Raw genomic sequence first — 13,737 nt, 5'->3', positions numbered from 1 at the left:
AGAATTCAACTTTTCAATTGCCATGTTAAAGAGGGTCAGCTTTTAAGCAACATGGAATAAAGATTTTAGAGCTGGGGAATAAAAGATCATATGTGGTTTTTACGGGTGATTCTGATGGCAATATGTTAACTGAATTGGAGGGAGAAGGAAAATTTACCCTAAAATATATTTCTTCCAAGTTTTCTGGAATAGGGTCCCATCAAACAACTAATCCCAGGAGATTGGGTCAGGGGAGAGTATGTGTTCTAAAATCAGTAAGTTTTAGAAATGCTGCATACAATATTGTACATATTAGCATATTAAATCAATATATATCTGAGATTTACTGCATTTTAAAAAACATTTTAAATTTGTTTAATCTAGTATTCCCATCTATATAACAATTAACATTCTATAATTGTAACATTCCATCTATCTACTACGTTCATTCAACCTTAGGAGGTCAAAACTTCCTAAGTTTATATGTGTCAAATGATTATTCTAGAATTTCTTGCCTTATATTAATTTTTCTACCACTTAATCAGATGTTTTAATTCCTACTTCAGCGTTCACATTTTTTAACAGGGCAATCTATTCAGAGTTAAGTTTTCATACAGGTGATGCCACCGAAATCAGAAATACCACAAGTTGAGAGCCAGTTGTTAAGCACTTAGAAGCATCCCACTACCTATGGAACAATTTCTTGTTTCCCTCCCTAGTCTTTTTCAATACATACAGCCAGGAAATGTCACCCCATAAATAAGGAACCACTGAGGATATGACCTGAGAGCTACAAGCTGTGGATTCCGCCAAATCAGCAGGCTGAGTCAATTTAGCTGCAGGGTTGTATGAGAATTTGATTATGGATCTGCAGTCTTAGATCTGACACATTTAATTTACACAGAGGAAGCAGTCAGGACTTGATGTTTGAAAGCAGTATGAAGCCAAGAAAGAGAAACCAACATCAGCATTAAGAAATAAGAGGAACTCATAGTTAAGATTGGGTCTCCCAAGTCCCTCCTTAGGGAGGTGTAGGCCATTTTATTGACAAAATGTTGATTACTTACAGAAGTTTAAAATAAAGAAATCACATTTTACATGTAAGTTATACATTTAACAAGTAAACCACATCCAGATATCAGAGTTCCAAACTCCCAGTGACCTGAGCTGCTTGCCAATGCCTTTCCATGGAGTATATTCAGAATGGAAGTTCGCCCATTTTCTCATCTGCCTTCTTTCCTCCTCAATTCCTTCTCCTTCCCAACTTTCCATCATCTTCCTATTTTCACTCACCACTATTTTACCCCTTAATGATTTCCCAAAGAAGTTCTCCTAAATTACCTCTGAAAGTAGCAAAAGATAACACTAGGTCTGTGTTTAATCAGTGTGGTGTTCCTCCCTTTCTGAGCTTTCACCCCATCATGGGTACCTCAGTTTCAAAAGGGAAAATTTATTGCAGTCCTTCTTTCTTGGCTATCCATGAGGCTCCTTTCCCTACACCTTTGATTAGCAGACAAATAGCACACATGTTAAATCCAAGGCACCTTGGACAACCATGTATAAGTCAGGGCATTTGTTTTACTGCAATAACATTATCTGTTGATCTTCTCTTGTCCCACATTTCAGAGATGTCAGGATCCAGTCTTCGGCATTATATCCATAAGTAAATAATCTTCATAAAATCTCATTTCTAAATGGATACAGGGTCAGCTTTGAAAAACATTTACCAAAACTATTGAATCCTGCTACAAAAGTGACTTTCAAATAACAGTGTGATTTACATTTGAAATGAATGAGTTAAATACAAAAGAGATAAATACAGCTGAACTTGCAAGGACCAAACAACTACTTTACCAAGGCACAGTTATCGATGTCTCTATCTCTCTTCTGCATCTGTTCTATTGTGTTCTCCCACTGTTGAATGAGTTCTTGCCTTTCATTATGAATCTTACGAAAATCTTGGGCTGCTTTATCCAATTCTAACTGTCAAATGAAGACCAAATAGTATTTCTGTGAATTTAAGTGCTTTTTAAACATCACTTTGACAACTAAGAAATAAAAATCTTTACTAAACCAACCTGTGCACTTAGAGTCTCTGCGAGTTCATTGTCAAGTACCTTTCTTCTCTGATTACATTCCACAGTCAGTCTTTCTAATTGCAGGGTCAGTGCCTATGATGTAATTACATGCAAAAATATTCATAATTATCATTTTATTAACATAAAAGCTGTTAGCATATCTCACATTAAGTATTATACATATACATATTATATTATACATATTTATTTGACATCTAAAATAACTACAAAATAATACATATATTCTTTATCTTCTAGACCCATAGTGCTGCAATGATAACCCAACTGTTTCTAAAAAGACTTTTAATACTTTTTAAAGTAAGTTAGAAAAAAGATTAAACAATAATTTGCCACCTAAAATTATTTTAACTAATGCATGTGGTATTAATCTATTAGAAAATAGCATGTTTCATGATACTAAAATATTACCAGATTTAATTACAAGTAGATTTTTAAGTAACGGTTATAATATATTAAATAATCAATAGCACTATAGTCTCAAATCAGCAAAAACTATCTGTAACATTCAAACTAATAGAAGTTAAAATACTTATACATAGTTCTAGTACAAAACTTTCTTTTCTGAAATGCTTTTGAGAAACCTTGTCAATCAGGATTCTTAACCGGGAGTCCAGAGATCCCTAAATGGACAAAGGGCTTCAGAGGATCTGTAAAACTTGCAGCAAAATTTTGTGGATATTTGAGTATAGTCATTTTTCTAGAGACAGGATAATTGGCTTTATTAGACCCAAAACGTTTAAGAACTACTTTAAAATTATAAGTACAATTTAGATTAAATGGTTGATATATTACAGATTCAGAGAAAATCTAACACTACAATTTATAATATCTTACCCTAATTTTATTATCATCCTGTCGTGCATACTTCTGAAGAGTGAGGGCATCACTATCTTTATGAGCCGATTCTTCCAGCCATGCCTCCAGTGCTTGCTGGTCCCAGTTCATCTGACATTTCAAACCATCCAGTTTTTGAGTAGTTTTAAATATGTAATTCTAATTTCCAAAGAGAGGGGGCATGGGGAAATTACAAAACATTATTTACTGTACAAATTAAAATAAAACATGGGCTTCCCTGGTGGCGCAGTGGTTGGGGGTCCGCCTGCCGATGCAGGGGACGTGGGTTTGTGCCCCAGTCTGGGAGGATCCCGCGTGCCGCGGAGCGGCTGGGCCCGTGAGCCATGGCCGCTGGGCCTGCGCGTCCGGAGCCTGTGCTCCGCGGCGGGAGGGGCCACAGCAGTGAGAGGCCTGCGTACCGCCAAAAAAAAAAAAAAAAAAGGCTTCAGGGTAGCTCCCCTAGAGCAATCTCATTAGTCACTCCACCAAAACTACCCCAAGCTGATACACAACCTTAATAAAAATAATGTACTTGATATGCTAACTCAAGCCCAAGACAAGTCCCCTTCAGCCCCATTTCCAATCAGATTGCTGCCTCTAAAAGACTTCTTATATAGAAATTTTGGAAGCATGTCTATTTAAAATAAATACAGTAGTTAAGCAGATAAAAATATTTCTGTCAATGTATTCATTTAACAAATCTAGGTTTACAAGAAGAAAACAGATCAATATGCAAACACATACAAATTAATATATGTATGCATATGTATACATACATGTATACATATAGAGATACAGATATATACATTTCCATAAGTATATACATATGTAAAGATAAGAATTGAATTTGGAAAGAGCTCCCAGCCCTGTAACTAAAAACTAAGAAAGAAAAAAATAGGTTACAGTAGTTTAATATTAGAATCACCAGCTGATAATATGAAAAGTAAAAATTTTAACTGAACAATGAAATTCAAAATTACAAGTGGCTTTTTTAAATGTAGCTGTTAAAAATGGAGCACTTATAAATTATGCCTAGTGTGGTATATAACAGGCAGCTGGCATGGTAGTTTGCACATAGTAAGGCTCAATGACTATTTTGGTAAATGAATATTGAGAAAATAAATGTAACATTCTGTCACTGTTGATTCAAATTACAGCTCCACGTGAGTTTCATTGTCCAAAAAACAATGTAAGTGAATGTCAGGAAACTAAAGAATGCCTTTGCCGTATGGGAAAAAAAAAAGTTTATTTGGTGAGGGAAGAAGGAACAATAGCACACAATTTTAAGTAACATTTCAACACATACTTCCTTATCACTTTTCTTTTCCCGTATTGAAGTTATCTCATTTTCCAGTCGTTGCATTTCATCCTTCACTCGGCCCAGTTCTCTTTCAGCAATCATCTTAAAATGTTCTTCACTTTCAATCTCATGCTCCCTGGCTTTGCAAAGAGACTACAGAATAATATACAAGACAGAAACTTTTTAAATTTTAATATTATAAAATATTCATAATAATCCACTAGACAGAAAATAACAAAGTTCCCACAAAATGCTTAGATCAAGTACTATTAATTCCACTTCTCTGAAACCTACACCACATTAGACTTTGTGATTCAGTGTAGTCAGTATTGCTTACTAGTTGTAAGAAGTCAGTTCATGGAATATGCTAGGAAAAAATGTTGTCAGCAGTTTTCAGTTATTATGTTGGTCTAGGGAAACTGCTGAAAACCAAAATTTATATACTGAGACTTTAAAAGATATAATTCATTTATTTAAAAATAAAAAATGAAACTAAAAATACTTAGAAAATGGTATGTTTATAAGAATTGATCATATATTCTATTTAACAGAGATAATTTTAAAGTTATTATGTAAACAGTGATGGTTATAAATATGTCCTAGAGTATATTAATATACAATGATGCCTTTGTGTTAAGTTTTACTTAATAAAATCATATTTGTTGACTACTGATCTTGTAGGGCTTCAAAGTTATCACCATTTGTATTATTTTTACATTATTAAGGCTGTTAGTGTTGAAGGAAGTTTACTGTCTTTTGTCTCTATTGTCCTACTTAATTGAGGTTTGGCTATAATGAAATACACCTACAGAAAATCTCCATTTCTCAATTCCCCAACTCAGTGGTTTAACAACTTGAAGAAAAGATGTTGTTCCAAACTGCTTATTAGTTACTAAATCACATCAGGATACAAAAATCTTGAGATTGTTTTTGAAAGTTCATTAAATTTATAACTTTCTAATAAGACTTGTAAAAACCCATAAAACAGTTACTTACCTATATTAAGTATAAATTGGTATTTAAAACATGACTTTTTTCATTTTTATGAAGTACATACTTCTTCAAAGGAAAGTTGATGCATTTTTTAAAAAATAGTTTCAGATGGAAGTTAGTAAACTCTCCAATGCTGATTTACAGAGCTTTCTGATTTCCTGGGCATCATCAGGGAAAGAGATTCTACACATGAATAGATTGTCCATAAAACAGATGTTTACTTAATTAATCACTCTGTTTTTTTATTATTTGTGTTAATATTTCTAAAATGCATTGTACTGTTCCCAGTTACCTTAGTTTCCTGAATATAATTTTACTTTTCTATTACCTCAGAATCATCATTATAAAATTCAATTCTTAAACTATGCTAAAATACCGTCGTGTCCTAAGGGCTACTGAAGTGTGTGGACTATTTGCCTCCACTCAAAATGGCTCCAGGGTGTTGTGCTGAAAAATTTAAAAGTAGACAGAAACTCTATTATGTGTTTTATTAGGTCTGCTTCCACTTAACGCCATAGTTTCTCACTGCCATCACTGTATCCTTCTCATAAAATCAGCTGACTAATATTATATCAGACTGTTTGAATGATGATTTCTCTTTTCAAATGAACTAATTATTCCTTGAATTTGGTGGCAGTAGAGTTCCTGAAAGTCTTTTTTCTACCTACTTTCAGGTTCAAGGTTATGTTTATAATTATTGAGTTATGCGAAAGTTTCCTATAATATCTCTAAAATCAAATCATAGATGTAAATGCAATGTGAAATGTTCCATGACTACACATGATATAATCAATGTGAATTTCAACATTATTGTACCTGGGTAAATAAGAACTCTTGCTTAACATTTTTGAAGTGAGAAGTCATAGCATTAATTCGATCTTCATAGTCACGTAGCTGATCTTGAAAGCTTGACCTTTCATCCCGCAGCTTTGACAACTGTAAATAATAAATTCTATGATTAACCAAAGTCCTAGTAAGTTTTTACCATATTAAAAGGATCTAAAATCAAAAGAAAATTAAATCCTCATTTACTTCACTTCTTGCAATATCCATTTAAACTTCTAATATCTACTAATCTTTTAAATATTATAAAATAGCTCTGTGGGAAAATTAGCACCATATTAAAAGAGAATAGGAATCTCTCTCAGATTTACAGCGTTAGCAGGTCCACTGCTAAAATGCACTTTAATAAGATTCTATTCTGTAAACCACAAGACAGCTAAAGTAGACAGAGCATAGCAACAAGATGTAACAAAAACACACAGCATGAAACATAAATTTGAAAAGTAGCTGTACATGCAGCATAATAGCTCCTCCCTGAACTCCTATTCAAAACCAACAGACTTAGGCTAAGCTTAACAGAACAGAACAACTAACTCTCACATGCTTAAAACCTGTTTCTTAATAAATTTTGTGTGCCTTTTGAATAAGAACCCTGAGTAGAAACAAAACATTGTAAATGCAAGCAAACAAACAAACCTTTAGGAAATTATAACACAGATTCTCAGGACCACTAGAGTATGTCACCCCTCGAAGCAGTATAAAAGCTCAACAACAAAAAATATGCTTCCTTAGTGTTTGGAGCTGTGGTTCCCCATGTTGGGGCTACAACCCAGGAGGTACACAACACCATCCACTAAAATGCAGAAGAAATATTTGAATTTTTAATGAAGGAAGAAAAAAAATAAATACTAATTTACTCATTTGTTATGTCCTATATTTTATTAAACTTACTAAGTACAGTTGACCCTTGAACAACCTGGGTTTGAACTGTGGTTTCACTTATATGGGGATTTTTTTTTCAATAAATATAGTACCTATATTTTCATTTTACAGATCTTTAACTAAGTGTGGGGAAAAGTTTGTGTTTGCTTAGAGATCACAATATGGGGAATCAAAAGAACTAAGGTTTGATTCCTGATTCTATCCAAACTGTTTCAGCTTCCTGCCCTTGGGTGAGTCATTTATCAATTCCCTGTTTTTGAGACAGAGATAGCAGTACTCAAATTTTCCACTGCCGGGGGGGGGGGGGCGGGGAGGGCAGGTAGCACCCCCTAACCTTCACACTGTTCAAGGTCAACTGCAATAATAAATATGTATTTTTATTTCATTAATTTCAGTTTTTATTCTTTTTTTTTACTTTATTGTTCTTTTTTAAAACTTATTAAGAGGAGTTCTTAGTTTCTTTACTTTTTGTCTTATTAATTTTTATGACCTAAATATTTGTCACCCCCAAATTCATATATTGAAACCCTAATCCCCAATGTGATATTATCTGGAGGTGGAGCCCTTGGGAGGTAAGTAGGTTTAAACTATGACATGAGGGTAAGACCCTCATAATGGGATTAGTGTCCTTATAAGAAGAGGAAGAGAGACCAGAGCTCACTCTCTCTCTTAGCCATGTGAGAACAGAGCCAGAAGGCAGCCATCTACAAGCCAGAAAGAGGGCTCTCATAGGTACTCAGCTATGATGGCACCCTGATCCTGACTTCTAGCCTTCATAATTGTGAGAAATAAATGTCTGCTTTTTAAGTCACTCAGTCTATGTTACTCTGGTGTAGTAACCCAAGCTAAGACACTGATCTAAAATAAAGGCAGTTAAGGCTATAAGTTTTCTCTAAGATTTTTGCCGTTTCCCGTGGGTGTGGATATGAAGCAGTTCCCTTTTATTGTTTTCTAAAAGGTGATTTTTTCCTTTCAATTTCTCTTTGATATAAAGCTATCCAGAAATATATTTCTGAGAAACTCACCTAAGTATCAATATTTAAGATGGGTCTCTTAGTCAGCTCAGGCTGCCATAACAAAATATCATAGACTAGGTGGCTAAAACATGGAAATTTATTTCTCACAGTTCTGGAGGCTAGGGGGTCCAAAATCAAGATGCCAGATAATTCCGTTCCAGTGAAACTTCTCTTCCTGACTTGCAGATGGCTGCCTTCGCAAAGACCTCATATGACAGAAAGAGCCCTGGTCTCTCTTCTTCTTCTCATAAGGACAGTAATCCCATGCTCCCCCTTCCCCGTCATCATGACCTCATGTAAGCCTAATTACCTCCCAAAGGCCCCACCTCTAAATACCATCACACGGGGGTGGGGCAGGGGGGTTAGGACTTCAACATATGAATGGGGCAGGGGTGGGGGGGGAAGGCACGCAAGTATTCAGTTCCTAACAATGGCGGATAATTTTTTAAATTGTTTATTATAAATTCTATTGGCTTATGATCAGAAAATGTGACGTATAAATTTTCCATCACTCATTTTTAAATTGTTATAAAATATATAAAACATAAAATTTACCATTTTAATCCTTTCTCAGTGTACGTTAAGTACAGTGGCATTACGTACATCCACATGTTGTACAACCATCACCACCATCCATTTCCAGAAATCTTTTATCTTCCCAAACTGAAACTCTGTACCCATTAAATACCAACTCCCCATTCCCCTTACCCCAGCCCCTGGAAATCACCATTCTCCTTTGTGTTTCTACAAATTTGACTACTCTAGGTTATCTCGTATAAGTGGAACCATACAGTATGTCCTTTTGTGTCCAGCTTATTTCACTTAGCCTACTGTATTTAAGGTTGATCACTCATTTTTAGGTTTTTGTTCTGGTCTAGTACATAATCTACCTTTGTAAATGCTTTATGAACATATTCTACTTAAGGGATATGTGTTCTCTATGTTCTTATTTTTGTTGTATTAGTCATATTTTTTATATCTTTATTTTTGTCTATTAGAGTTGTCTAATTCTGAGGAAGTAAATATTGAAGTATCTCACTACATATTTTTGTCAAGGCCTACTTGCATTTATAATAGCTTTTACTTTTACATATTTAGCTGTTGTGTTGTTTGGTGCTTTATCACTTTTATTTTCTTCATCAAGATTATTTTCTTCATTATGATTTTTATCATTGCATAATGAACCCAGAGTAAAAGCATCTGCTTTTTAAATGAAAGCATAATGATTAACTCTCCACAACTTGATAATTCCTTCCCCATAGAGTTCCCAAATAACATTTTATTGCCTCTTTCTTCAATATAAAAGGACATGCAAGGACCACCAGATATATAATGAAAACTTACATAATGTGAGGGACATCAAGATAAACAAACAAAAAGATCCCAAAGAAAACAGATAATTCAGGACACAAAAGACAAGAACTAAACACACACACACAGACACACACACTCAGAGAGATTGTAAATGATAATGTACTCCTAAAACAAGACCATGTGATACAAAAAAGCAATAAGCAAATAACCTGAAAATTAAAAATATGATTGATATAGTTGACAAAATTAAAATTTCTATGTAAAGATGAAATAAAACCCTAAAAGCTTCCAGAGATTAAAAAAGTAAGCTACAAAGAAATGAAAATCATTTTAATATCATATTACTCACCAACAACACTGCTGAAAGATAATAGGGCAATACTTTCCAGATTCTGTGGAAAAATTATTTTTATTCTAGGATCTTCTACCCAGCCAAATTACCATCATATGTGAAGATAGTCACAGTGTTTACCTCCCATAGACCCTTCTTAGGGAGACACAAGAAAGTATTTCATTAAAATAAGGGAATAGGGGCTTCCCTGGTGGCGCAGTGGTTGAGAGTCCGCCTGCCGATGCAGGGGACGCGGGTTTGTGACCCGGTCCGGGAGGATCCCACATGCCGCGGAGCGGCTGGGCCCGTGAGCCATGGCCGCTGGGCCTGCGCGTCCGGAGCCTGTGCTCCGCAACGGGAGAGGCCACAACAGTGAGAGGCCCGCGTACCGCAAAAAAAAATAATAAATAAATAAATAAATAAAATAAGGGAATAATAATCTGAGAAAAAAGAAGCTATGTGATGTAGGAAATAGAGCATCAACCCAGTAAAGGAAAGGGAATTCTCAAGTTAACATCTGGGAAATAGGCCTGTGGGAAAATAGTCCATACTGGGAAACACAGGACTCCAGGAGGAAGGAGTAGGGGGAGAGAGAAAGTATCTTGAAGATCTGATACTACGATTTAAGGAATATAAATGTAAAATCGGCAATGCAAGGAACCAGACTGGCAGCAAGGGATGTGAGGAATTGAAAGCACAGTACTGTGGGTCCTTCTTGAAACCCACACATGGATAGTACCCAACCAGTCAAAAGATGAATCAAAGTGAAAAATTCAAAAAAAGGTAAACTTAGTAAAAGTGGCTTCATGAACAACCATTAAATCATTTCAAATATAAAACTAAGACTAAACACTTGGAGTAAATTAAGGACACTGAATAGAATGAAAATAAAATAAACCTTGATACTATAAAAATAATAAAACCACTATTTTTAACGGGGAAAAGAAGGTGGCAGGAAGGGTAAGAGAGCTAATTTCTTCATTTCAAAGATGAGAAATGAAAGATCAGGGAGTCAACCCATACTGTCTACAAATGAAGCAAAGAAGTTTTTTTAAAACAATTAATTTAACCATTTAGCTTTTCTTAATGTTAAAGAAATCTTTCAGCAACCACTATCTCTTATAACCAAGTAATGCTCACTGAAATTCAACAATTCCATCATTTTCTCCTTTTAAACACAAGTAAAATTAAATTTAAATTTCTATGTTAAAAGCAGCACATGTAATAGGATCCCAGTTTTATAATACTCCTGTCTTTTCTGTGTGTATACCTGTAGACCATGATGTCTGGGATATTTGTTTAAAGCCATGATAGCCACTTCTACGGTCAATAGTGAGTACTTTGGGGAGGGAATACCTTGAATTTTTTATTTTATACCCTTCTCTTCTGTTTGAATATCTTAAACTTTCAAGAGTTGCTTTTTTAATATTGGAGTTTATTCAGGTGAAGTGATTATGGCCCTCATTATTCTTTTTATTGCTCTTTGATATTTTTTTTAAATAGCTAATACAAGTAATATGTATATAAAGTCCTGTGAGACAAATATTATGGCAATAATACCAAAAACTAACGTTTGAATGGAACTTAACCTATATTAAAGTCCTTAGAGCTGTATAACAACCCTGTGAGATAATTATTTTACTTATCTCCAGCTTACAGAAGAAGAAGTGGACTCAGTGCTGGTACGCAGGATCAGAACCCAAGACTGGATACTTATTATTAGTCCTCAGTACTCAGTGCTAGATCTCTTATATTTCCTAATGCTGTCCTTCACTTAAAACAAAAACCAAAATCTGAAGCCATCTACATTAGATATAAGTAAATAAGTCAGAAGAGTTTGAAAAACATATTTTCGAAAAACAAAGTGGAGGATTTTCATTTTCATTTCTCAGAGGAGAGAAGACCTTCTCTTCCATTCTCTAAAATAGGGTAAACATCATCGGTCTTCTTGGACCCTCTTCCGCACGACACATTGCCATGTGATGGAACTTTAGACTGACTGCTAACTGGTTTTCAAAGTTTCCTGAGCTGGTTGCAATTTTATTTTTAACAACGACCATGCATTGGTTGCAAGCTGGTGTAAAGTACTCCTTACAAAAATATTTTATATATTTCTGTGACAACTTAATCCTCACTTTGAAAAGCTGTAAATTGCACATTATACATACTTACTAGAACATCCCTCTTGAAAACATTTCTTCGAGTCACTTTAAACATCATAGGCAGTAACTCAAAAAGAAATGTCAACCATAACATGTTTTGTTTACAAACATCCGCAAATAACTGTTGCTACGCAAACCTCAGAAGTCCCTTTGCAAACTGCTCTTAATTCTGAGGAAGGAAAAAGCGGGCGCGAGAACCAGCCTTCCCTCTACTGCTCAGGGGGCTAGAAATGAGTGCAAGGAGTGGAAGAGGAGGAGGGAGTAAAGATTCAAGCTTTATAGTTGTGAATATCAATTATAGTTTCAGTTTGATTGATTGATTGATTTTAATGCTTTAGCAAGTACCGAAAAGGACTAGCAGGTGAGGGAGGAAGGAGATGCTGCCGGAGAGAGGTAGACCGAGAAGAGATGGGATTAGGGAAAGAACGGAGAGAAATAAAAGTGTTGGGGTATTTCTGCCAACTAGAAAACGTCCCCCAACAGACCCCTTCTTCCCCCGCCTTCTTCACCTGATCCTTACCAGATCTTCCAGTATCTTGTTCTCCTCGTTCGCCACCGGGATGGCGAACCCTTCCTCCCAATTCAGCTCCGCCAGGAATTCACTACTCATGATGACAAACAGATAGGGGGCCTCAGAAAAGGTGCAGAGGTAAGATCCACCTTCTCGTATCGCCCGTGAGCGGCACCTGAGGCAACCCCAGGAACTCGCAAAGCTCCGGGGTAGTTGCTACTGGAGCTCTAACAACCGTTTCGCGCCCTTAGTTACCAAACAGGAAGCGCTCAGGTCCCCCGGCAAATCTTCCGGTTGAGAACTCCTTCCCAGGATCCAGTGCAACTTTTTCTTCTTGGGCACCCAGAGAAGCGAATCAACTTACTCCTCCAGAGGTTCCTTGGGATTGCCAGGTACCGGCACAACAGTCCTTCAATGTGCGGCTCCGGTTAGCCCCTTCGGCGCTCCCGGGAGGTATAAAATCGGTGGCGCCTGCAGTCTCCGGGGGACCACAGGGCACCGGACCTGCATTGCGCTACGCAGCTGCGATCGCGGGCGGAAGATGAGCGCTAACGAAAAGACTAAACCTAGCTTTCCTTTCAAGTGGCGTTTGTTGAGTTTCATTAGTAGATGAAATCTTGTAGGCTGAAGTGGACAGGTATTTTGAGCACAATTCACTCCCTAGAATCATTGCTGGATGTTTTGATCTTCGTCTGTTTTAACTTCTGGTCTCCCACCCAATGTTCTTCCGCCCGGTTGCAGAGTCCTAGTTGACCGCAGTCGTGAACTGCCCCGAGATGGCAAACCTGCAGCGCAGAGTTCCCACACCTTTATTTCCTTTTTTTTTTTTTTTTTTTTTTGTCCAGGCAGCATGTGGGATCTTAGTTCCCCCACCAGGGATCAAACCCGTGCCCCCTGCAATGGAAGCGCAGTGTCTCAACCACTGGACCGCCAGGGAAGTCCTTATTTTCTTTACATTTTCATTTGTTAGCATTTACACATCTTTAATTCCACACAAACACCTATATTTCTTCCTAAACTCGAAAAAGTCTAACCGCTTTAGACTGGCAAGCACTTTACTAATTCACTCATTTGAATTAACTGCTTGGCCCCGGTAGGAGTTTGAGTTTATGACCCGTGTTTTATGTACCCGCTTCTCAGAACTGGAAAGCACAAAACAGTGAACTAACCTAATCCTTTCATTTCCTAGATATATGAACTGAAGCTCCCTGAGGTGAAGCGGGTAAAGTAAGCAGGACCTAAACTAGGAAACAGGTCTCAAACTATGCTGTCTGCAATGAGAGGTGTTCTTGGCTGGAATACTCACTGCATCATGAGGATCAATTAATTTTGCTTATCCAATAGTCAACTATATGTAGCTTTTTTTGCCCTTTTGAATTTTATTTTACCTGTTCGTTGTTAACCTTTTTATTATAAAAAGTTTAAATATATGTAAGAATAGAGAGCAGGGTATAATGAACCCCTATATACTCA

General features: G+C 36.3%; 1 protein-coding gene across 1 annotated transcript in view; it reads right to left on the bottom strand.

Moving 5' to 3' along the window:
- Nucleotides 1-12,363, bottom strand: part of CCDC39 (coiled-coil domain 39 molecular ruler complex subunit) — a gene marked incomplete at both ends in the record, with an annotated part of 46,537 nt that extends 34,174 nt beyond the window's left edge. Inside the window, 6 exons of the mRNA XM_079705550.1 lie at nt 1,834-1,962; nt 2,058-2,150; nt 2,913-3,071; nt 4,219-4,365; nt 6,022-6,141; nt 12,274-12,363. Of these exons, the coding sequence (XP_079561676.1) occupies nt 1,834-1,962; nt 2,058-2,150; nt 2,913-3,071; nt 4,219-4,365; nt 6,022-6,141; nt 12,274-12,363 (738 nt within the window). The remainder of the gene's footprint in view (nt 1-1,833; nt 1,963-2,057; nt 2,151-2,912; nt 3,072-4,218; nt 4,366-6,021; nt 6,142-12,273) is intronic.
- Between the last annotated feature and the right edge of the window lie 1,374 nt (nt 12,364-13,737).

The sequence above is a fragment of the Hyperoodon ampullatus genome (genome assembly GCF_949752795.1).
Source record: "Hyperoodon ampullatus genome assembly, chromosome: 5".
Classification (NCBI taxonomy): Eukaryota; Metazoa; Chordata; class Mammalia; order Artiodactyla; family Ziphiidae; genus Hyperoodon; species Hyperoodon ampullatus.
The sequence above is the reverse complement of the archived record's forward strand: the minus strand, read 5'-3'. Positions and strand labels throughout refer to the sequence as shown.